This window comes from Bos mutus, chromosome 27, assembly GCF_027580195.1.
Source record: "Bos mutus isolate GX-2022 chromosome 27, NWIPB_WYAK_1.1, whole genome shotgun sequence".
Classification (NCBI taxonomy): Eukaryota; Metazoa; Chordata; class Mammalia; order Artiodactyla; family Bovidae; genus Bos; species Bos mutus.
In genome coordinates, this window is record NC_091643.1 from 25,869,185 (window position 1) to 25,892,995 (window position 23,811).

Consider the following 23,811-nt stretch of genomic DNA (forward strand, 5'->3'; position numbering starts at 1 on the left):
CAAAGAACTGATTCACTGGAAAAGACCCTGATGCTGGGAAAGACTGAAGGCAGGAAGAGAAGGGGATGACAGAGGATGAGATGGTTGGATGGACATGGACATGAGTTTGAGCAAGCTCCAGGAGTTGGTGATGGACAGGGAAGCCTGGTGTGGTACAATCCATAGGGTCTCAAAGAGTCGGACATGACTGAGCGACTGAACTGAACTGACTGACAAAGAGATCTTTAATACAAATGCTCCAAATTCTTCTCTTTAGAAACAGGGATACTGAAGCACAGAGAGGTGAAGTGACACATACAAGGCCACGTGGACTTACTCCACTTGAACACAGGGGTGTTAGGTAAGATGTTGACCAAGGTAGCCTTGCCTAAGCCTGAAAGGCAACATATTGTGAAGTGGCGCAAACTGCCTGGCCTGATGGAAAGTCTTACAAAAGGTGGAGATTTCCTGAGCCATGATTCCACGTTAGAGAAGCTGATATTATTAAAAATATTATAATACTTATAGGCAAAGAACTCTTGGCCCATGACGGCATTTGCTATTGTGTCCAGGAATTCTATTCTCAATGTAAAACACAAAGTCATACAACTAGGGCACAAAGGCTAGTGAAGCAAGCCAAGAATAACTTTCAGAAATACGGTTGGAAAACATAGGAGACAATTTAACAAAGGTTGGGGTGTGATTCAGTTCAACGATTTCTCTTAGCAAGCACTATAATCTCTCATGGAATGATCCAGAAAACAAAGTATTTAATGTTTCATGCCCCAAACAAAAACACACACCCCACAATTCAGAGTCCCTTGACTGTGCTGAGCAAAGTACAGGGAAACCAGTTCTCATTTCTCTAAGATGAAAATGCCATCATTAGAACTCCTCTGGTGGTCCAGGGCTAAGACTCTTTGCTCCCAGTGCAGCAAGCCTGGGTTCAATCCCTGCTCAGGGCACTAGATCCAAATGCCTTAAATGAAAGGAAAAAAAAAAATGCCACCATCAAGAGCTTAAAGAACATGCAGGGTGATTTCTCAGGAAACAGGTAGAGTGTAAGAAACAGGTTGAAGGTCCCCAGCCCAGTGGCCGCCAAAACAGAGCTCAGAACCCGAGACTAGCTGGCTCCTTGTGTGTCCCTGCTTAATTCTCTTTCCACTGACCTTGGGCAGAAATGAGGTCCTCTGGGCTGTGAAGACACCAGCACCACACTGGGCCCGTCTCAGAGGCTCTGCTGAGTGGGGAAGTCCCTCCCAGTTACTGAGCAAGGGCTGTGGGGCTGACCTCTCTAGAGACACGGCAGACGGTTCCTAGGTGTTAAAGCTGCTCTTAGCACAAGGAAACCAGTCTCCTTCACTGCTTCCTCAGTGGGGTAAACCAGTGGGCCTGATTTGGGCTTGAGTTAATACTGATTTTGTTTCCTTCAAGAACACAAGCAGTAATATCCTTCATCCAAAAAAGGAAACTCATTTTTTTAAACAACTTACTGACCAGAGACATATTAATACGTCTTTTGTTACCCACATCGATGGCCACAGGCATTAGTTTCTGCAAAAATCCCCTGGTCAGTAATGTATTAAAATGAAAGTGAAAGTAAGTTTTAGTTGCTCAGTCCTGTCTGACTCTTTGCAACCCCACGGATGGTAGCCTGCCAGGCTCCTCTGTCCATGGGATTCTCCTGGCAAGAATACTGGAGTGGGTTGCCATTCCCTTCTCCAGGGGAGACTCCCCACCCAGAGATGGAACCCAGTTCTCCTGCATTGCAGGCAGATTCTTTACCGTCTGAGCTACCAGGGAAGCCCTTAATGTGTTAAAATATCCTTTTCAATTGCTAAGGACTCCATGTTTGAAGTACACTGCCGATCCCCTCTCATCTTTGTGCCCTGAATATGTAAGTATCACTTTAAGTGTTCTCACCCTGTTTTTCCAGACTAAATGAGCCCGTCTTTCCCTTTGCAGAGAAAGGTGAACTCTTCGTACCTTCTCCCAGTCACTTTGATGTCGTCTACCTGAACCCGGACAGGCAGGCTGTGGTTCCTTGCCGAGTGACCGTCCTGTCGGCCAAGGTCACCCTCCACAGGGAGTTTCCCGCCAAGGAGATCCCGGCCAACGGAACGGACATCGTTTACGACCTGAAGAGAGGCTTTGTGTATCTGCAGCCTCACGTCGGCCACCAGGGGGTGGTCTACTGCAAGGCAGAGGCGGGGGGCAAGTCTCAGATCTCCGTCAAGTACCAGCTGCTCTACGCGGAGGGTAAGCCCTTCCCGGGCGAGACGCAAGCCCCTTCCGGCTGGTCAGTGTCGGGTATGGCTGTCCCCAGTGGTGGCGGGAGAGCAGGAGGCACAGATGGTTGTTCTTAAAGGCTCCTCTGCAGCGCTGTCATTTCTAGAATGTTACACTTTATTGCCTATGATCCCCCCAGCCCCAACTCCCTTCTCTTCAGCTTCTTCCAACGCGCTCTCTGGTCCAGGCTCCGCGTGCGTGATCAGCAGCAGGCCCACATCCCCGCGGCATCCTCCCGCGCTCTCCATCCTGGCTGCTGGCGCCAGGGGCGGCGGGTGAGGGGCGTCTCCTCCGACCTCCAGGAGAGAAGGCACACTCGCCAGCCCTGCGAGGGAGGAGAGGAGGGACTCTCTCTTGTTTTCGCTCGGAGCACTCTGACATGAGCCCGGTTGATGGTCCTCGTGTGAGGCAGAGTGTTCTGCAGCCGTGTTCCCGCCCGGGCATCATTGCGATAGGATGGGTGGCTCCAGAGCTGACTGCTCTCTGAGAATTTGGGTCCCTTCATGACTCTGGGTCTCAGCCCTGGGGCTTATTCATGAGGCCACAGCTTCCAACACTGCTGTCAAATAACTCTCTCAAGCCTCCTTTCGCCACCCTCCGCTGCAGCCATCTCTCTCCTCCATCACAGCCACACTCCCTGAAAGAGCCCTCCCCGGCCCCATCGGGGTGCTTCCCTCCCACCCGGCTCCAGTCTTCTCCCTTAGCTCCGCCAAAGCAGCCTTGGCGGAAGGGCCTCCCAGGCCATTAAGTTCAGCAGACAACTTTCTGTCTTCGTCCTTCTAGATTTTACTTCGCCTACATAAAACCCCCCTCTTCCCTGGTGCCATTTCCCCCTGCTTCTTCAGCCACCGCATTCTCTTATCTTTGCCAGCTCTTTGCCTCTTGCAAGTTTTTTCTTTTTTTAATTTTTATCAGAGTATAGTTGATTTACAATGCTGTGCTAGTTTCAGGTGTACAGCAGAGTGAATCAGTTACAGGTATCCATGTGTCCAGTCTTTTTTAGATAGATTCTTTTTCCATATAGGGCATTAGAGTATTGAGTAGAGTTCCCTGTGCTATACAGTAGGTCCTTTTTAGTTATCTATTTTATATATAGTACTGTGTATATGTCAATTCCAATCTCCCAATTTATCCTTCCCCTGCCTTTTCCCCCTAGTAACCATAGATTATTTTTTTTACATCTGTGACTCTATTTCTGTTTTGTAAATAAGCCCACTTGAAACGTTTTTCTAGATTCCACATATAAGTGATATCATATATTTGTCTTTCTCTGACTTTACTCGGTATGACAAGCTATAAGCCCATCCATTTCGCTGCCAATGGCATCATTCTTTTTTACTGCTGAGTAATATTCCATTGTATATATATGTTCCACATCTTCTTTATCCATTCCTCTGTCAATGACACTTCGGTTGCTTTCATATCTTGACTATTGTAAATAGTGCTGCAATGAATAACTGGGTAACGTTTATCTTTTTGAATTATGGTTTTCTCTGAATATGTGCCCAGAAGTAGGATTGCTGTATCATTTGGTAGTTCTATATTTAGTTTTTTAAAGAAATATCCCTACTGTTCTCCATATTGGTTGTAACAGTTTACATTCCCATCAGCAGGATAGGAGGGTTCCTTCTCCAAAGCCTCTCCAGCATTTCTTGTTTGCAGATTTTTTGATGATGGCCATTCTGACTGGTGTGAAGTGATACCACATTGTACTTTTGATTTGCGTTTCTCTGGTAAACAGTGATGTTGAACATCTTTTCATGTGCTTTTTGGCCATCTATATGTCTTCTTGGAGACATGCATATACAGATCTGCCCATTTTTGATTGGGTTCTTTGTTATTTTAATAAGGCATTGCATGAGCAGATTGTATGTTTTGGAGATTAATCCTTTGTCAGTCATTTTGTTTGCAAATATTTTGTCCCATTTTGTGGGTTTTTTCATTGTGTTTATGGCTTCCTTTGTGAAAGTTTTTAGGTTTAATTAGGCCCTATTTATTTATATTTGTTTTTATTTTCATTATTCTAGGAGGTGGATCAAAAAAGATCTTGCTGTAATTTATGTCAGAGAGTGTTCTGCCTATGTTTTCCTCCTAAGAGTTTTATAGTATCCAGACTCACATTTAGGTCTTTAATGCATTTTGAGTTTATTTTTGTGTACGGTGTTAGGAGGTGTTCTAATTTCATTCTTTTACATGTAGCAATCCAGTTTTCCCTCACTACTTGCTGAAGAGACAGCCTCTTCTCCATTGCATAGTCTTGCCTCCTTTGTCATGGATTAGGTGACCGTAGGTACTTGGGTTTATCTCTGGACTTTCTGTCCTATTCCATTGATCTATATTTCTGTTTTTGTGTCCGAATCATATTATTTTGATTACTGTGGCTTTGTAAAAAAGGCCTTTGGTAATTTGATAGAAATTGCGTTTATATCCATAGATTTCTTTGGGTAGTACGGTCATTTTGACTTTCTGTATGTGTCATTTTTTATTTCATCAGCATCTTATGGGGCTTCCCTGATGGCTCAAATGGTAAAGAATCTGCCTGCAATGCAGGAGACCTGGGTTCAGTCCCTGGGTCAGGAAGATCCCCTGGAGAAGGGCATGGCAACCCACTCCAGTATTCTTGCCTGGAGTTCAGAAGAGCTTGCCAGGCTACAGTCCATAGGATTGCAAAGAGTTGGACATGACTAAGCCACTAACACTTTCACACTTTTCAGCATCTTATAGTTTTCTGAATACAGGTCTTTTGCCTTCTTAGGTAAGTTTATTCCTAGGTATTTTATTCTTTTTGATGTGATGGTAAATGGGATTGTTTCCTTAATTTCTGATCTCTCATTGTTAGTATATGGGAAAGCAATAGATTTCTGTGTATTTTTATAATTCTACAAATTTACTAAATTCATTGATGGGTTCTAATAGTTTTCTGGTAGTGTCTTTAGGGTTTTGATGTTTAGTATCTTGTCATCTGTAAACAGTGATCGTTTTACTTCTTCTTCCTTTCAGTTTAGATTTGTTTCATTTCTTTTTCTTCTCTGCTGTGGCTAGGACTTCCAAATCTATGCTGAAGAATAGTGGTGTGAGTAAACACCCTTATCTTGTTCCTGACCTTATTGGAAATGCTTGCAGTTTTTCACCACTGAGAATGATGTTAGTTGTGGGTTTGTCACATATGGCCTTTATTATGTTGAGGTAATATAATACTTACCTGTGCCCACTTTCTGGACAGTTTTTTATCATAAATGGGCAATGAATTTTGTCAAAAGCTTTTTCTGCATCTATTGAGATGATCATTTGGTTTTTATTTAGTTTGTTAATATGATTATCACATTAATTTGCATTCATTGAAGAATCCTTGAATCCCTGGGATAAATCCCACTTGATCGTAGTGTATGATCCTTTTAATGTGTTTTTGGATTTGGTTTGCAAGTATTTTGTTGAGGATTTTTATGTCTTTGTTCATCAGTAATACCAGCCTGTATTTTTCCTTTTTTGTTATATCTTTGTCTGGTTTTGGTACCAGGGTGATGGTGGCCTCATAGAATGAGCTGCCTCTCCTAGCTTTTATATGTTGGAGTTCCCCCAGGCACTTTTTTGTCTGTCCTCCTGCTCCTCCTGGGTGGTCTCGACCATAGCCACACGCTGCTGCACATTTGTGTACCAGTCGCTCCCGGGGGAATGGATGTGGCCTGGATCGCCAGCTTCGTGTACCCAACTGTCTCTCTAACACCTGCACTGAGGTGCCTCCCAGGCCCTTTCCTGAGCTCTGGGCCTTCCTCCCAGGCCTGGTTCTTCAGTTGCCCTCATCCCAGTGATGGCGCTGCAGTTCCGCGGTACAGGAACCCGAAACACTCCCAGCTCCTCCCAGTCATTTTGACTCATTCCATCAAAGCCCTTGAATTCTGCTGTCCATCCTACTGCAAAAAGAGTTCAACTATCATCACTTCTTCCTTGGTCTAACATGAGTACCTTTCCAACTGGTCTCTTCCATGCCCACACTTTCTCCATCTTCCACCCAGTAACTGATTATTGGTCCAGTTAAAACCATTCTGTGGGCTAAATGAACCACTGAACCAATGAACCTCTGAACTAATGAACTTTTCCTAGAACCAAAGTCAAAATCTTCCACGTAGCTTGAATGGTCTTGCAGGCTGGCCTCTGCCCTCCCGAGGGTTCCCCTCTACTCCCCTCGGGGCCTGTATGCCGGTCCCTCCCTTTTTCCCTGAAGGCCTTCAGGTTTTAGTCTAAACATCCGTGGCACTCTGGGCCTCTCCTTCGGTTCTTCCCACAGCTCAGGTTCTAAACCCACCACACAGTGGCCTGTTGAGGGTGCACCTCCTCTGCTGGAATGGAGGCCCCAGGGCTTGGAGACCATGTCTGGCTGGTTCCCTGCCTTAGCCTCCTCTCCCAGCACGTTCCTGGATCCATGCTGCCCTCAAAATTACTCGAGTGGACTGAGCCTGATGAAGAACGTTGTCTCTGCAATGCCGTGAAGGCAAGATCCTGCACGCTCTTCCTGCAAGCGTTTCTCCTGTTGGTGGATTCTGACTCGCTCCTCTTCCTCCTGAGGCTGCTGAGCCATATGCCTGTCTGTCTGTCTTCCCCTGTCGGTGGTCCTCCCTCCAGACTGCCTTGTCTTCCTTCCCCTTGTTCTGCTCTCAAACCCCTTCTTCTCTCTCCACCTTTTCACTCATACGAGCTCCTCGCAGATCTTCTGGGCTTGTCTCATTACAAGTGGAATATCTGGGGGTCTCTGGATGTCCACCCCATTCTGGACCACCAAGGTAGACAGAGAAGAGGTGTCATAAAGCCCCAAGTAGTGGACAGAGCAGGTTGGATGCTAGTTGGGCAGCTGAAGAAAGGCAGGGATGTCCCATATCTGCCCAGAGAAGAGAACACGTCTGTTGGTTTGTGTCTGCCACCCTTGCCCATGGATGGCATCTCACATCGCTGTCCTCTGCTCACTTCCAGTTCCCAGGGGCCCTCCGTCAACGACCATCTTGGCATCCTCGAACAAGGTGAAGGGCGGGGATGATGTGAGCGTCCTCTGCACAGTCCTGGGGGAGCCAGACGTGGAGGTGGAATTCAGGTGGACCTACCCAGGGCAGAAGGTGAGCGTGGCCCGGCCTCGGCCAGCTGCTCTAGTGTCTAGTTCCCTGTTCACCCCCAGTCAGTGAGGAGGACGGTCACTTAAGATGCATGAGAGACGTGTGGAGCCCTGCTAGGGCCAGAACTTGCTGGTTTGCTGCTAAAATGTTTCAATTATGTTTATATTGGGTTGCCCAAAATGTTCATTCAGGTTTTTTCCTGTTATAGAAAAACCCAAAGGAACTTTTTGGCCAAGCCAATAAATGGCTTTTTTTTAAAGAACAGGAAAAAGTGACTGAGTTCCATTAGGTAATTTAGTCAATGTACCCTCTTTTCTTCATGAACCCGAAGGAAGGGGACAAGGGCATGAACAGGAAAGGAGGGGGCCTCCTTTCTTCAACCCCAACCTCAATTTGCAGTCTTAACTTTGGGTTAGCTGGAGGCCAATCTACCTTCCTTCTGGAGTCCTTTAGCCTTTGCCATGTAAAAGTTGGTCCCCGGGGCAGAGAACTCTGAGCAGACACCCACCAGGTCAGCATGTAAACCCAGGCCTTGGAAAAGGTGCCGTGAGGCTGAGGTTATCTTAAAATAGACTTGCCATAAACGCAGCTCCAGCACATGCAGCCATGGGCCTCGTCTGCTCACTAAAATAGACAGCCTCGCTACCAACATGGAACGATCCCCTTGTTGCCAGAAAAGATCTGGATCTGGCATCCTAAGATGTACTTGGCAGCCAATATGCTTCTGGTCGAAGGGCTGTGATTGGTGGAAAATAACTCTCCCTGGAGAATAGTGCTTTCCCAGTGCTAGGTACTTGTATCTAAAGTGTTGTCCCATTTAGAAAACATTAATAGCTTGCATGAGAGGTTTTTTGGTTTCTTTACATTGCTAATTATTAGCAGAAAGGGTATTAATTCAGTAATACTGTAAATATTACAATTGTGTTAAACTAATTCAGAAGACACTACTTATCACCGAAGTTGGAGGAAGCATCTCAGAAGTGACCATCTCACTTTCTAGAAATAGGGAGTGAAGTCACCTCGGGTATATTATTATCCATCCCGGGCACAGCTTTCCACCCACTGCAGTCCTAGGGCACATTGGACTAATCGTGTCTCCCTCCCCCAAATCTGAACAGTTGTGAGCTCATATTCATTTACAAGGTGAGTGCTTTGGGCTTCTTAGTTCTGCGAATAAGAACCACTGTACCAAGGGGTGAACGTGAGCAGTGTCAACAGCAGAGCGGTGGAAAAATTTATCTGTATCTTTATGCCTAATACCAGCCCCACATTCTTGAAGTTCCAAAAGAGTAAAATTTATATTAAGTAGAAACTTGAAGAAAAGGGCAGGAAGAGAGAGCCAAACAGCATAATGAAATTCAAGGCCCTGCTTGGAAAAAAAATGCAGCCTAAACTGACTAGGCAGTGTCAGAGCTCCCATGAGCTGCGCATACCAAATAGTCCTGTAGGAGCATGTCTTTTGCACTTTGAAAGGGATACTCAGCAGTGTCAGATGAATGGGAGCTGGTGAGAGCAGCGTGTGGTTTGTGCTCCAGTCCCCGTGGGTGTTGTTCAACAGGATGAAAGGCCCGTGACGATTCAGGACTCCTGGCGGCTGATCCACAGAGGACTTGGGCACACCACAAGGATCTCCCAGAGTGTCCTGAGCATCGAAGACTTTGAGACCATTGACGCAGGTTATTACATCTGCACCGCTCAGAATCTCCAAGGACAGACCACAGTAGCCACCACTGTGGAGTCTTCCTGACTTGGAAGATGAAGTATAAATGAACTGACGGAAAGCCCACTGGTGTCCACAACTAGCTCCGAGGTTCTTTGTCTTTGCCAGGGCCAAACCCCAGGCCCTGCCTTGTGAGTCAGACCCAGACCTCCAAACTAAAAGGAAGTCATCGGTCTAATTATAGAAGTGTTAACTCTACTAGCAGAAAGCATGTATTCTGACTGCTGACCTACGTATATGCATTTCTAGGGTTTCTACTCAGAAGGCATATATGTAAACAACTTTATATAATCATTTTCTATTAAAGGAGCAAGTTTTTGTAAAAAGTAAAAAAAAAAATGGGCTAAGTGCTCGTTGTTTAAGTCGGTTTGAAGTACATCCAGAAGCACTCATTGGCAGCAATGTGTGAGTCAATACCTAATATTCCCTTTGGTATCATAACCATGCTATGAGAGAATCTAAAAATGTAGTGATTTTATATATATAGTTCAACTATACATGAGCTATTGTATGATATGAAGTATAAAAAAATAGTATCTAAACTTTTTTTTTTTAAACTGCTGCACTCAGAATTACTAGTTCTAGATTCGACATTTAGTAAGAACAACAGCATTTTTTTTAAAGATTATTTATATAGGTTGTCCTGGGTCTTCGTTGCTGCACGTGGGCCTTCTCTAGTTGTCGGGAGCAGGGGCTGTTGTTCGTTGCACTGCACTGACTTCTCGTTGCGGTGGTTTCTCTCTCTCACTGCGGAGCACAGGCTCTAGGCGCGTGGGCTTCAGTACTTGCAGCTCACAGGCTCTAGAGCGCTGGCCCAGCAGTTGTGCACAGGCTTAGTTGCTCTGCGGCATGTGGGATCTTCCCCAAACAGGTATCGAAACAGTGTCCCTTGCATTGCAAGGTGGATTCTTAACTACTGGACCATCAAGGAAGCCCAGCATGTGTTTTTAAATGTTTAACTTTCAATATAAAATAGATGCACAGGTTGAAGACGATTCCACTTGTTTTAGGCTTATTTTTACCACCTTCAAAATATGTAGACTGTAGCTGTTCCAATTTTCTTATGTTATACAGCAGAGATTATTGTTAAGACCAGTAAAAGTTTATTATTTCTCAAATACCCATAGCTTGGAATTTAGAAAATCTTGAGGTCTAGCTCTGGGAGCTACATTTCAGCTCATGTCCAATTTTGTGGTTGCAGTGGAAATTCCTAGGAAACTATGGTTCAAACTAGATAACACTTTGGAGAGTGAACTATGTCAGAGGATGCAACCCTTATATTGAATATTCCAGCATTATTTATTTGATTAAAGTCAAATACTTTCCATCACTCCAAACTGAGCACAACTATGGTTGTTTCCACACTCGTATTTTTATGATGTGCCAACATTTTGCATCCTAAGTGGTAACATTTGTTTTCAAGATAATGTTAAAGTTCTGTTTTGTTTCCTCTCTCATCGTCTCCTATTCTCTGAAGACGTTTTATATTAACTGTGTCAGAACGATTACCAGAACCTAAATGGCATGGAGGACACAGGGAACAGCATGAGATTTACAACATGCAGGGAATGGATGGCAAACCCCACTTTGGCTAATGACGTTGAGGACAGCTTGGAAAGTGAGCAGAGAGAGATTCCAGGAGGTGGCAGTGAACCTGCGTTCCCATTTATCAGAAATGAACATGAAAGGTTACGTACATAGTCAAGTGTCAGAGATAAAAGACTGTAGACACAATCACTAGTAAAACAAAACAAACAATGCATCATGAATATCAGTCCACTTTGTCAGTTCAGTTGCTCAGTTGTGTCTGACTCTGTGCGACCCCATGGACTGAAGCACGCCAGGCTTCCCTATCACCAACTCCCGGAGCTTGCTCAGACTCATGTCCATTGAGTCGGTGATGCCATCCAACCATCTCATCCTCTGCCATCCCCTGCTCCTCCTGCCTTCAATCTTTCCCAGCATCAGGGTCTTTTCCAGTGAGTCAGTTCTTCGGTTCAGGTGGCGAAAGTACTGGAGCTTCAGCTTCAGCACCAGTCCTTCCAAAGAATATTCAGGACTGATTTCCTTTAGGATTGACTGGTTGGATTTCCTTGCAGTCCAAGGGACTTTCAAGAGTCTTCTCCAACACCAAAGTTCAAAAGCATCAATTCTTTGGCACTCAGCTTTCTTTATAGTCCAACTCTCACATCCATACATCTACTACTAGAAAAACCATAGCCTTGACTAGACGGACCTTTGTAGGCAAAGTAATGGCTCTGCTTTTGAATACACTGTCTAGGTTGGGGCTAGCTTTCCTTCCAAGGAGCAAGCATCTTTTAATTTCACGGTTGCAGTCACCATCTGAAGTGATTTTGGAGACCCCCAAAATAAAGTCACTGTTTCCCCATCTATTCGCCATGAAGTAATGGGACCAGATGCCATGATCTTTTTGAATGTTGAGTTTTAAGCCAACTTTTTCACTCTCCTCTTTCATGTTCGTCAAGAGGCTCTTTAGTTCTTCTTTGCTTTCTGCCATAAGAGTGGTGTCATCTGCATACCTGAGGTTATTGATATTTCTCCTGGCAATCTTGATTCCAGCTTGTGCTTCCTCCAGCTTGGCATTTCTCATGATGTACTCTGCATATAAGTTAAATAAGCACGGTGACAATATACAGCCTTGACATACTCCTTTCCCGATTTGGAACCAGTCTGTTGTTTGATGTCCACTTCTAACTGTTGCTTCTTGACCTGCATACAGATTTCTTAGGAGGCAGGTAAGGTAGTCAGGTATTCCCATCTCTTTAAGAATTTTCCATAGTTTGTTGTGATCCACAAAGTTGAAGGCTTTAGTGTAGTCAGTGAAGCAGAAGTAGATGTTTTTCTGGAATTCTCTTCCTTTTTCTATGATTCAACAGATGTTGGCAATTTGATCTCTGGTTCCTGTGCTTTTTCTAAGTCCAGCTTGAACATCTGCCAATTCTCAGTTCACGTACTGTTGAAGCCTGGCTTGGAGAAATTTGAGCACTGCTTTGTAGTGTGTGTGTAAGTGACAACTCAAAGATCCACCTCTAGTGGCCTGAACCTGTTCTTACTATAGGGGTTATTTGTAAAGCCACTGAATGTCAGCTACGCTGATTAGTAAATACTGATAGCACAAGCTTGACACATGCAGAGAGAGAGAAAAAAGCCACAGTTTTTCCTTCTACTTCCCCCAACATATTAGAACTGGGGGAGGTAATAAGTGATGTTTTGAAAAGAGACTGAATGCAACTTGGAGATGAGCTGGACAGGCCACATTTTCCTCTCACCGACTGGCCATTCTGCTGTCTTTCCCAGGACGGGAGGATTCTTCAAAGGTATGTGAAAATTTAGCATTGTCTCCGCAGCCTGCTCTATTAGCAAGGTGCTCCTAGTCATCCATAAGCACCGAATCCTGTCTTTCCCAGTTCTGTCAGCTACTGACCCCTTTTCGTTCTTTAATCTCTCTGGGATGTCCCCAAATTTGTACTTTTGGAACCAGGCCCTGGTTTATTTGGAAAAGTGGTCAGTACCTTGAAGATGAGCTGGCTTTGGCAAAGAATATTCCCTGTCCTAGAGAAAAGCAGGAAGGAGGTGGAAGGTTTGCTTTTGTGGCTCTGGATGGGGGAGAGAGGGGCGGGGGGATGGGGATGGGAGAGAAGAAGCCAGTTGAAATCACTGAGAATAGCTCAGATCAAGCTAAAAATAAGGCAGAGAGCAATCCATGGGTACTGCTCTTTCTTTATACAGATTTTTTTCTTTCTTTTCTTTTTATGCAAAATTAGGGTTCTGTGTTTGCTCATAGCCTGAAAAAAATGAATTGTAGTATTTCACGTTCACATAGGTAAGTTAAAAAAAAATCTAGCTAGTTTCAACTGACACAGCTGAACACTGAAAGGCTGCTTATCAAGTTACTCAAAGGGATGCAGAGAAGGCACAGGCCTGGGCAAATCAGAGCTGTTGCTGCAGCCCCTCTTCCCCGCCAGGGCAGAGGGCTGAGCTGGCCGGTAGTAAAGAATCCTAACTCCAGCAACTATTGCTCTTCCTTCCATGGCTTCTGCAGAGATGTCTACACTGACAACTGCTTGACGAACACGTCTCCAGAGATGCTCAACTCAACACACACCAAGGGAGGCAGCGTCCAACACACGACACTCGGGTCCATCTGCTCCATCCACACAGCCCCAGTCAGACCAAAAGAAAAATCAAGAGAAGGTGTCTGTGGTGAAGGTTATATAAATTACAAAGGTTATATAAGGTTACAAAGGTTATATAAATCTTTATCTTAACAGGCCCTGAGAGTTTTCCCCTTTACCCATAGGTGAAAAAGGCAATGACCAAGGTTTCTCCCGTTCTGTAAGTGCTTTGTGCGACAGTGTCCGTGTAGATCCGTTCCCATAGCATCTTTGGACCGGGTCGGACGCCTTCCTCCGAGTCCGGTCTCACGTGGGAGGAGCCGGTTCGGGCCGTGGCTTCCCACTTCTAGGGCGGGTGGTGCGCGGTTGCGGGCGGGGTCAGTCCTGCAGAGACGCCTTCAGTCTGTCTCTGGTTCCCAGGGAGGTCATCTGGGTGAGAGATGCTGGGGCCGGGGAAGGAGCCGGAGTTCCGAGGTGACTGGAAGGGGGCGGGGGGGGACGTGGGGGACCTCTTGGGGCTGCACAGGTTCCCGTTGTGGAGCTTCCAGAGCAGCTCCTCGTTCTCCATGGAGAGGCGCTTGTTGACCTTGGACTCCTTCTCCAGCGACTCCTGCAGGACCGCCTGCTCCGTGGAAAGTTGCCTGGCAGACAGAAAGGAGCCAGAAATCATGTGAGTCTTGTTTTTTTTTTTAAGAGTCTGAAAAAAAATTCTTACTGGTTTAAATTTGAGAGCCCCCAGATGATCTCTGGAATGAAAGCAATTGCTGTACACAGGCTGGGCTGGCAGAGGAACAGGGAAGTGTGAGCTGGAGCCAAAGGAAAAGCTATACGTTGAGGCAATTTCATAGCAGACCTAGTAACGCACCCACAGGCAGGCTGTGTGTCTTAGGACCCTCGTAGGTGGTAGGGGCGTGGTGGGGAGGGGGGCTGTTTCTTGCTTAGGGTTTGTTTGCTGTTGTGGTGATCCTTCTCTGAGGGCATTCTCCACTTCCATCAGCCAGGTTTCCCTGGGAAGGGAAGGCATGCCCACTGAGGACTCAGACTTTTGTCCAGGCCCCTTGGGTAAGTGAAGGCGCCACAGGCTGCAGTCATTTCCCAGGCAGAAATCAGAACCTCTTTAACCACTCGCTTCAGTCCAGGGGGGGCAGGAGTGGGCCGGGCTAAGAAAGGAACACTCAGTGTTCACGTGTGAGGCAGGGAGGGGCTCGGGGCAAACAGGACAGTGGCATGTTACCTCGAGATTGCCATGTGCTTGTCCATCCGAGCTTTCAGTTCTTCATTCTCCTGCTGGAATCGCTTCAGTCTGTCCACCAGCGCTGTGTTATTGTCCACCTTGGCATAAATGAGAGTGTCAACATTCATACATTAAAAATTACATAAGGCCCCTTATTCCTTGAGGTACCTTCCTGATATCAGTGTAGGCTACAGAGATTTAATTTAGGAAAGTTTTTAATTCTTTTCAAGGTTAACAGTATTTTTATTTAAAAAATTTATTATTGGACTATAATTGCTTTACACTGTTGTATTAGTGTCTGCTGTACAACGAAGTCAATCAGCTGTATGTATAGAGATATCCCCTCCCCCTGGATCCCCCATCCCACTCCTCTAGGTCATCGCAGAGCACTGAGCTGAGCTCCCTGTGCTATATAAAGCAGCTTCCCACTAGCTGTTTTACACACGATAACATATATAGGTCAATGGCTACTCTTAATTCAGCAAAGCTGAATGGTATGTTGAACATCTCTACACTGATGCACTGCAAGGAAGAACCTACTGCAGCAAAACAGAGCACACGGGTATTACTTTTCAAATGTGTGCCAGGGCATGTGAACACACACACACACCCAGGGGCTACTGATTTGCTCAAGGTCACGCTGCTTTAGAATTCCCAAGAATTGGTGCCCTGCCCTTGGAGGCTGTGCCTCTTTCAGTTTCACGGTGATAAAGAAAACTGCAGCCTGGCAGCCAACGTTTATCAGAGACACTACAGCTTCTTATGGTCAATTTGGGAAGAAAAAAAAAAATCCCACACTTGATGAAAACTCAGTTTGTGGCAGTGTTTAACACAACCTTAATCATGGTTTCCTGCTGGCTCGCCAGCATGTCCCTCTGAGTGGCTACTCAGTGCAATCCCCAGAGCTCTGTGGAGCCTCAAAACAAAGAAATGCATGACAAAAGGCACCCTTCCTTAGCTAAACTAAAGACATGTTTGTTTTCCTTGAAAGTTTAGCCTGGGAAGGACAATAGGCAAGCAAACTGATCTGCCAGATTAAAGGAGAAAAGCCCAGAAGACACTGAATCAGCTAATGATGAAGAGCTGAATACACTCCTGCTCAGTTTCTGAAGGTAAGATTTCATTACCCTCTTGGAGGAGACATCACAGCTCTGTCCAACTTCGTGCTAAGTCCTTGTCACTGGTGCCTGTGACTAAGCTGTCTTTTTTTTTTTTTTTTAATTGGAGTATAATTGCTTTACAATGTTGTTAACTTCTGCTGTACAGCAGTGTGAATCAGCTCTCTGTATACGTATATCCCCTCCCTCCTGAGCCTTCCTCTGATCTCCAGCTCTCTGGGTCATCGCTGGGCACCACACTGAGCTCCCTGTGCCATGCAGCTTTGCCATGAGTGATCTGTTTCACACACGGTAGTGTACGTATGGCAATGCTACTCTCTCAGTTCGTCCTCCCCTCTCCTCCTGTGTCCACAGGTCAATTCTCTACGTCTGTATCTCTATTCCTGCCCTGCAGGTAAGTTCATTACCATTTTTCTAGATTCTGCATATATGCATTAATACATGATCTTTGTTTTTCTCTTTCTGACCTACTTCACTCTGTGTGACAGACTCTAGGTCCATCCACATCTCTACAAATGACCCAATTTCATTCCTTTGTATGGTTGAGGTACTATTCCATTGTATATATGTACCACATCTTCTTTATCCATTCTTCTGTTGATGGATATTTAGGTTGCTGTTGTAAATAGTGCTGCAATGAGCCCTGGGGTACATGTCTTTTTGCATTGTGACTTTTTCAGGGTATATGCCCAGGAGTGGGATTGCAAGGTCATATAGCAGTTTTAGTTTTTTAAGGAACCTCCATACTGTTCTCCATAGTGACTGTACCAATTTACATTCCCACCACCAACATCTATTATCCAGAAAAAACTTAGGACAAGCCAACCAGGTGAAATATCACCAAAATGTGACTAACATGTAAAATAGAGGGAGCCTTGGAATTTCTAGGAAGTATAAAGGAATATAAGATAAAAACACAAGGTGGGAAAATCTGGAATTAAATACTGGGGAGTGATTGGCCTTAAAATAGTATCTCTTCCAATTCCTCATTTTACTGGAGCAGAAACTAGCCCTGGAAACCAGTTCTCAGAGCTAATGATCAGCAGGGATAGTTTTTTTGTTTTAATGGAGAAAGCCTCTTTGCTTTCTAAGTGTCTAATTTTTGACAAAGGCCTGGAGGTTACAAATAAATAAGGTAACAGTGGGCTTATCTGTCATCATATCAACCTCTCCTTCTGCAATATACAGCATGCCAAGCTGACCAATACTTCCTGGGTATGGCAAGGGACAGAAATACTTGTGGATCAACGAAAATTAAGACGGATGAGTAATTTTACAGCAGAGTCTGATCTTACTGCACATGAGGGCTTGAAAAGTTCTGATGTGGCAGCATAGGGACAACCAGCTATTAACAGGATTATCTGAGTCAGTGCTGGCGGCCACACTGGCAAGCAGGAGACCGGATGGAACAGGGAGGCCTATCCCTCTGGTGGAAGCTGGTATATACCAGGTTGGGGCCATTAGAGACCATGAGCTCCTTCTTTCCTTTACAAAAGCAAACTTCCCTGGTAATTCAAAGCATCCATGTATCCACATGGGGGTTAGCTCTTACCTCCCATGAAAGGTAATAGTCTCTAGAAGAAAACCAAACAGCAAAACAAACAAACAAAACAATGAGTAATGAGTGCCTTCCATGCTCCCTATTGTCCAGGGCTGGTTTGGGTTTGACTGAGGCACCTACTCAACACTGAGTCACCTACAGTTAGGGGGAGAAGGGACAACCTCCCACAAAGCCCTGGATTCCCCACACGCTGACGTCAGCTGTCTATCCTGGAGGCCACAAAATAAACTTTATTCCTGTTTTTCATAGTGCTGGCTAGTTATCCAACCAGGTTAATTTTATAAATGTGCAATTCTTCTATCACAGTCTAATTCCCATGAAGCAAGATGGAGAATTGAGATATTTAGCAAGATTGAATTGCTCTGAGGGGATTAAGGACCCAACTGATTTGAGCATAAGAAAGCTCTTGAGCTGGTGGTATATTAAATAACCACTTTTACATTATTTAAACATTGTTTTTATGCAGGTGGCTATCCCCAGACCACGGATATGAATGACCTTTGCTGTTATTTTTCTAAACACTGACTGCTCCGTTTGCATGTTCCTTGGGCGGGGGGTACAAAAAACTGTTGCAGAAGGCAGCCATGAATAAGCCTTAAGCTAACATAGAAAAGAAAATGTAACCTCTTTTACCTTTCCTATGTTTCCAAACATCTCTAGACACGAAGACAACCCCATAGATCTAGCTCAGAGGCCTCAGGTGTTACCCCGCTCCGTGAGGCTCTGCACTAAACTTACCAGTTTCTCCATCTTCATTAACTTCACATCCTGTTGGTGCAGCTTCTCATTCTTGATCTCTAGCACGGCTTTCAGGCTTTCTAACTCTTGCTCCAGATACATGATCTGAGGGTTTTTCTGGAAAAGACACAGCAGGATATGGCTCTGATTGATCAATTGAACACAACTGCATGGTTCATGTTCTTCATACAAAGACATCTTTGATTAGATTTAGAAATTAAACAAGTGGCAAGAGACATTGGCCTTCTTTTACAGGTTCAAAGAAAGAGCTAAAAAGAAGGGTTAAGATAAGCTGGCTTCCATCTCAAAGTCGTTGGTCTTAAAAATGATATAATGCATTCCACATTTGAAAACATTCTCACTCACCCATCAGTAACTTAATATGTTAAAAACATATTGGTAGCATCAAATATTTTATGGAAGTAAGAGGAAAGCCGTACCTTACAATACAAAACAGAATTCTGGCTGCAGAGTATGTTTGGAGGGAGAACAGGGAACGATTGTTCGCTCTATGACTGAGGGGGAATACGCGGGCAGTGTGCTTATAGGGCTCTCTGGCAAACAACGGAAATGGCAATCACATCCTGAGTCTTTTGGATGTTTGCCATGATAGGCATGTGTTGACCTGGCTTTCCTTCTAGGGCAGAATAATGCCCCATCAGTGAGTGACATCCTAGCACCTACATGGCATAGGATACATGCACTGTGAAAATTCTATCCAGGATAAATCCTACATAAGGGAAGAACAGCTTGTGAGAGTACACCAGGGTGGATTCCCGGACTCCTTGTCCCTAAGTATGGAAATTCAGGTGAACCTTGAATACAAGGTAACCTATGACACAAGTTAACAGGGCACAGTCCTTTGATCAGATGGTAAATGAGGGAATTCCTCAGACAAGCAGTCAGTGGTGATGGTTGTCAATCATCAGAACTTTCCTTCTGGACAGTAGTTAATGCTCTGGGGCAACCCTTAGGGGGAATCAGGGAAGATGCCCGTGGGGACCGCTTCACAGAGCTCACTGAGGGACCCCAAAAAAGCCGGGAGGATGCAGAGATGTAAGGATACAAGTTGGAAGAGAAAGTTAAGTTTACCAGAGAAATTCATGTTTCTCCAAAAGTGAGGATTAGCCATACAGTGAAATATTGTTCAGCCAGAAAAAGGAATGAAATGTCTGTACCTGTTACACTATGCATGAACACTGAAAACAAAAGCTGAGGGAAAGAGGCCAGACACAGAAAGCCACATGCAGCGTGATTCCATTTCAGTGAAATGTCCAGAGTAGGCACATGCACAGAGACGGAAAGGGGACTGGTGAGCCTGGAGGGCCGAGGAGTTTGGGTTTGTTTGTTTGTGTTTTTTTTGGGGGGGTGGGCATTGGGGAAGGATGAGTTAATAGCTACAGGGTTTCTTTGGTGGGGGTGATAAAAATGGAATTAGATCCTGGTGACCAAGGCACAACTTGTGAACTGCTGATCTTTTTTTTTTTTTTTTAAAGAATGACTATTGTGGTATATAAATTATATCCCAATATAGCAAGTTAATTTTTTTTTAAAGTGAAGTCTTCACATAAGAACTCTGACCCTAATTGAGACTTTTCCTATCTTCCTGAAGGTATTAGCATAGATCACTAGCAATATATTGGATTTCATCTGTTATGCCAGTCTTTAGAATTAAAAAAAAAAGACCCACTAGTAACCAAAGAAGCCACTGTATACAGTTGAAAAAGCATACTGCAGGCTATGAAAAAGACTCCAAACCCATACTATTTCTCTAGCTGCTGAATACTTAATTGACTCTAAGAGACAGTTGAACAGAAGGAAAATTCAATAGTGATAGGAGAGCATACATGACTTACTAAATTTGCTTTCTCTCTTGATATTCTTTTCTGCTCTTCTGATTTCAACTTTTCATTTAAAGTGTCATTTTCACTCTTCAGATCACTGATTTGTTTCTGAAACACAAACAATGAAATGTGGAACATGAGTAAACAAGCCGGCACCAGAAACAAGTAAACAAGCCGGCACCACCACATCTGTGGCAGATATGTGCACAGAAACATACTGAAACCACACAAGCCTCAAGGTTGATGACCAGGTGTGCGTGTGTTAGAGACTGAGATTACCTACCTCTAGTGATTCCTGCTTCTCGTAAAGCAGATCCTCGAGGGATTTCTTTTCCATTTCATGGCTTTTCTTGATTTCTGAAAGAAGTGATTTTTGAGTCAATACCACCCTATGAGATCACTGCATTCTGCATTCATTAAAGCAGGGGATATGCGAGTTGACTATGAGGCACTGTACCTATGTTACTTTACATTTGTATGGTACTTTTGTATAAATCAAGCTACTTGGTCTCAAATTAGCCTGTGAGGTGAGTAGGGCAGCTAATTCCCATTTTATGGATGAGAACACAGAGGCTCAGAGAGGCCAGAAGACCTCAGGGAACGTAGAGCATGCCTTCAGATTCCCGGGCTGAGTCTCTGTGCTCTGTTCTAGTTGCTCTTTATGAACCAGACAGAAGCCTCAAAGTAAACCCATCTCCAACAGAAAGCAAGAAAACCAGTGTTCACTAACATCTACCCTGGGTCAGTCACTCCACATGTTCTCATCGCTGACCTCATACAACACATCTGTTTTTCTGGTGAGAAGGCCCTGACAAAGCTCGCAGGGCCAGTTCCCACCACATGTCCAGATGTTTCTCTGTAGATGCAACAGGTTCAGGGCAAGAGCTTTAGCTACATGGGCACTTATGTTCTGTTAAAAAAAAAAATGGCTTCTTATTCTTTTCTTTTTTTTTTCAGTTTTGATAATTTCTTTTTATAAAATTTATTTATTTTAATTGGAGGCTAATTACTTTACAATATTGTAGTGGTTTCGCCATACATTGACATGAATCAGCCATGGGTGTACATGTGTTCCCCATCCTGAACCCCCCCCCACCTCCCTCCCCATCCCATCCCTCTGGGTCATCCCAGTGCACCAGCCCTGAGCACCCTGTCTCATGCATCGAACCTGGACTGGCGATCTGTTTCACATATGATAATATACATGTTTCAGTGCTATTCTCTCAGATCATCCCACCCTTGCCCTCTCCCACAGAGTCCAAAAGACTGTTCTATACATCTGTGTCTCTTGTGCTGTCTCACATGTAGGGTCATCGTTACCATCTTTCTAAATTCCATATATATGCATTAGTATACTGTATTGGTATTTTTCTTTCTGGCTTACTTCACTCTGTATAATAGGCTCCAGTTTCATCCACCTCATTAGAACTGATTCAAATGTATTCTTTTTAATGGCTGAGTAATACTCCATTGTGTATATGTACCACAGCTTTCTTATCCATTTGTCTGCCGATGGACATCTAGGTTGCCTCCATGTCCTGGCTATTATAAACAGTGCTGTGATGAACACTGGTGTACACGTGTCTCTTTCAATTCTGGTTTCCTCGGTGTGTATTCTTTTCCTTTTACTTCGCCTCTTCTAATCATGATGAAATAAATGATTTTTTTATCCAGCAAGTGCCATCTACTTTTCCCAACAGTCCAGTGTACAGAAGTGCCTGGTGTGGGCCCTTCACTGCGGGCAGGGTGTAAACTCACAGATCCTTCCTAGGATCTGAAGTGGTCAAGCACAGCTACTACCAAAAAAGCCATAAAGTTCCTTAAAAGTTCACTCTCTTTCCTAAAAGACTGGCATTTATTAAAAACAAAACAAAACTCTTATCTGCCTCCTTAGGGGAAAGGGCATGTGCCACTCCCAATAAACAATGCAAAAAGAAACCAAGAAACCCTCCAAAACCGAACACCACGGGGCATTCTCTGGAGGGGAAGTTATGAATCATTTCTGTGTGGAAACACACCACGCTGTTCCATGAGCTCTTATTCTATTTTAATAGAGAAAAAGCATTCTTGCCTGAAAGGGAGTTTTCATAGGCCTTCTTTAGCAATTCTATTTTCTCCGAGTGGCTTGCTTCAATTTTCAACTTAGAGGTTTCGTGGGTAGCACTTAAGTTGTCAAACTGTAAGAAAAAACCAAAACAATAGTTTTACCAATAAAATCAAGTCCTAAGGTGAATGAATAATAGGCGGCAACATTAGGAGATGTGACACATTAGCTTGCATTCAAGTCTAAAGGGCTACCAGGCACATGTAAAGCTGAAATGAAAACTTGATTTTAAAAGGGAGCAAGGAAATTAAAGAGAGGTTTAGGATGTACTATGAAGTGAAAAACACAAGTTACTAAACAAGAAAAGAAGAAATGCAAACCAATGTTTTAGCAGTACCAGAATGCTTACAAAGGGATTATTTCTATGTAGTAGGATAAAGGGATGTTTTATTTTATTTTTTTAAATATATCTGGAAAAAACCCTCCAAAAACATTAATTTGAAAAGATATATGCACCCAGTGTTCATAGCAGCAGTTCAAACATTCATCATATTTATAAATGCCAAGACATGAGAGCAACCAAAATGTGCATCAACAGATGAATAGATCAAGAAAATGTGGGGTGTGTGTATTATATGTATGTATGTATATGTACATCTGTGTGTGTATATATACATACGAACAATGCAATACCATGGAAGCATTAAAAAAAGAATGAAATTTTTCATTTGAGCAACATGAATGGCCTTGGAAGGTATGTTATGCTAAGTGAAATAAAGACAAATACTATATAATGTCACTTATATGTGGAATCTAAAAATTAAAGTAAACTAGGGACTTTAACAAAAAAGAAATAGACTCACAGATATGGAAAACAAACTAGTGGTAACCAGTGCGGAGAGGGAAGGGAGAGAGGTAATATAGGAGCAGGGGAATAAGAGGTACAAACTGTTAGGTATAAGATAAGCTACAAGGATATATTATACAACATGGGGAATGCGGTCACTACTTCATAATAACTATAAACACAGTTATAATCTTTAAAAATTGTGAATCCCAATCTTCCAGTTCATCCACCCTCCTTCCCCCACCCCTCTTGGTAACTATGTTTGTCGTCTACTTCTGTGACTCTTCTGTATAGCCAGGATTTTATAATAACTGTAACAGGAGTATGGACTTCCTTATAGCTCTTTGGTAAAGAATCTGCCTGCGATACAGGAGATCTGGGTTCGAGCCCTGGGTCAGGAGGATCGTATGGAGAAGGCAATGGCCATCCACTGCAGTATTCTTGCCTGGAGAATCCAACGGATAGAGGAGCCTGGCGGGCCACAGTCCATGGGGTCGCAAAAAGTCGGACACGATTGAGCGACTAACACTACTATAACTGGAGTACAACCTTTAAAAATTATGAATCACTATAGGAGATCAGCCCTGGGATTTCTTTGGAAGGAATGATGCTAAAGCTGAAACTGCAGTACTTCGGCCACCTCATGTGAAGAGTTGACTCATTGGAAAAGACTCTGATGCTGGGAGGGATTGGGGGCAGGTGGAGAAGGGGACGACAGAGGATGAGATGGCTGGATGGCATCACTGACTCAATGGACGTGAGTCTTGGTGAACCGGGAGTTGGTGATGGACAGGGAGGCCTGGCGTGCTGTGATTCATGGGGTCGCAAAGAGTCGGACAAGACTGAGCAACTGATCTGATCTGATATTGTAATTCTGTAACTTATATAGTGGCTTCCCTGGTGGCTCAGTCAGTAAAGAGTCTGCCCACAATGCAGGAGACCTAGGTTTGATCCCTGGGTTGTTGGGAAGATCCCCTGGAGAAGAAAATGGCAACCCACTCCAGTATTATTGCCTGCAGAATCCCATGGATGAGCCTGGTGGGCTACATGTCCATGGGGTCACTCATGACTAAGTGACTAACTTTCACTTTCAACCTTTAAAAATTGTGAATCACTATATTGTAATTCTGTAACTTATATAATCTTATACAGCTATATTTCAATTAAAAAAATTTTAAAGGGTTGTTTAAATTCTATCT

The 23,811-nt window shown here is 44.1% G+C and overlaps 2 protein-coding genes and 1 long non-coding RNA gene across 5 annotated transcripts in view; 2 read left to right on the forward strand and 1 right to left on the reverse strand.

The window, feature by feature from the left end:
* PDGFRL (platelet derived growth factor receptor like) overlaps window positions 1–9,437 on the forward strand; it is a 73,767-nt gene extending 64,330 nt beyond the window's left edge. The window contains exons 4-6 of the mRNA XM_005887161.2: window positions 1,945–2,238; window positions 7,234–7,373; window positions 8,929–9,437. Of these exons, the coding sequence (XP_005887223.2) occupies window positions 1,945–2,238; window positions 7,234–7,373; window positions 8,929–9,117 (623 nt within the window). The 3' untranslated portion in view covers window positions 9,118–9,437. The remainder of the gene's footprint in view (window positions 1–1,944; window positions 2,239–7,233; window positions 7,374–8,928) is intronic.
* A 3,871-nt stretch (window positions 9,438–13,308) lies between these two features.
* Window positions 13,309–23,811, reverse strand: part of MTUS1 (microtubule associated scaffold protein 1) — a 189,047-nt gene continuing 178,544 nt past the window's right edge. For all 3 annotated transcript variants that reach the window (XM_070364161.1, XM_070364160.1, XM_005887162.3), the window contains 6 exons: window positions 21,793–21,898; window positions 20,005–20,078; window positions 19,734–19,829; window positions 17,878–17,994; window positions 14,461–14,558; window positions 13,309–13,867 (listed from right to left, as the gene is read on the reverse strand). In XM_070364161.1, the coding sequence (XP_070220262.1) occupies window positions 13,573–13,867; window positions 14,461–14,558; window positions 17,878–17,994; window positions 19,734–19,829; window positions 20,005–20,078; window positions 21,793–21,898 (786 nt within the window). In that variant the 3' untranslated portion in view covers window positions 13,309–13,572. The remainder of the gene's footprint in view (window positions 13,868–14,460; window positions 14,559–17,877; window positions 17,995–19,733; window positions 19,830–20,004; window positions 20,079–21,792; window positions 21,899–23,811) is intronic.
* LOC138985936 (uncharacterized) lies at window positions 13,759–23,795 on the forward strand. Its single transcript, XR_011462864.1, has 4 exons — window positions 13,759–13,896; window positions 15,452–15,572; window positions 15,933–15,972; window positions 22,953–23,795. It is a non-coding gene; the product is annotated as an uncharacterized lncRNA (long non-coding RNA).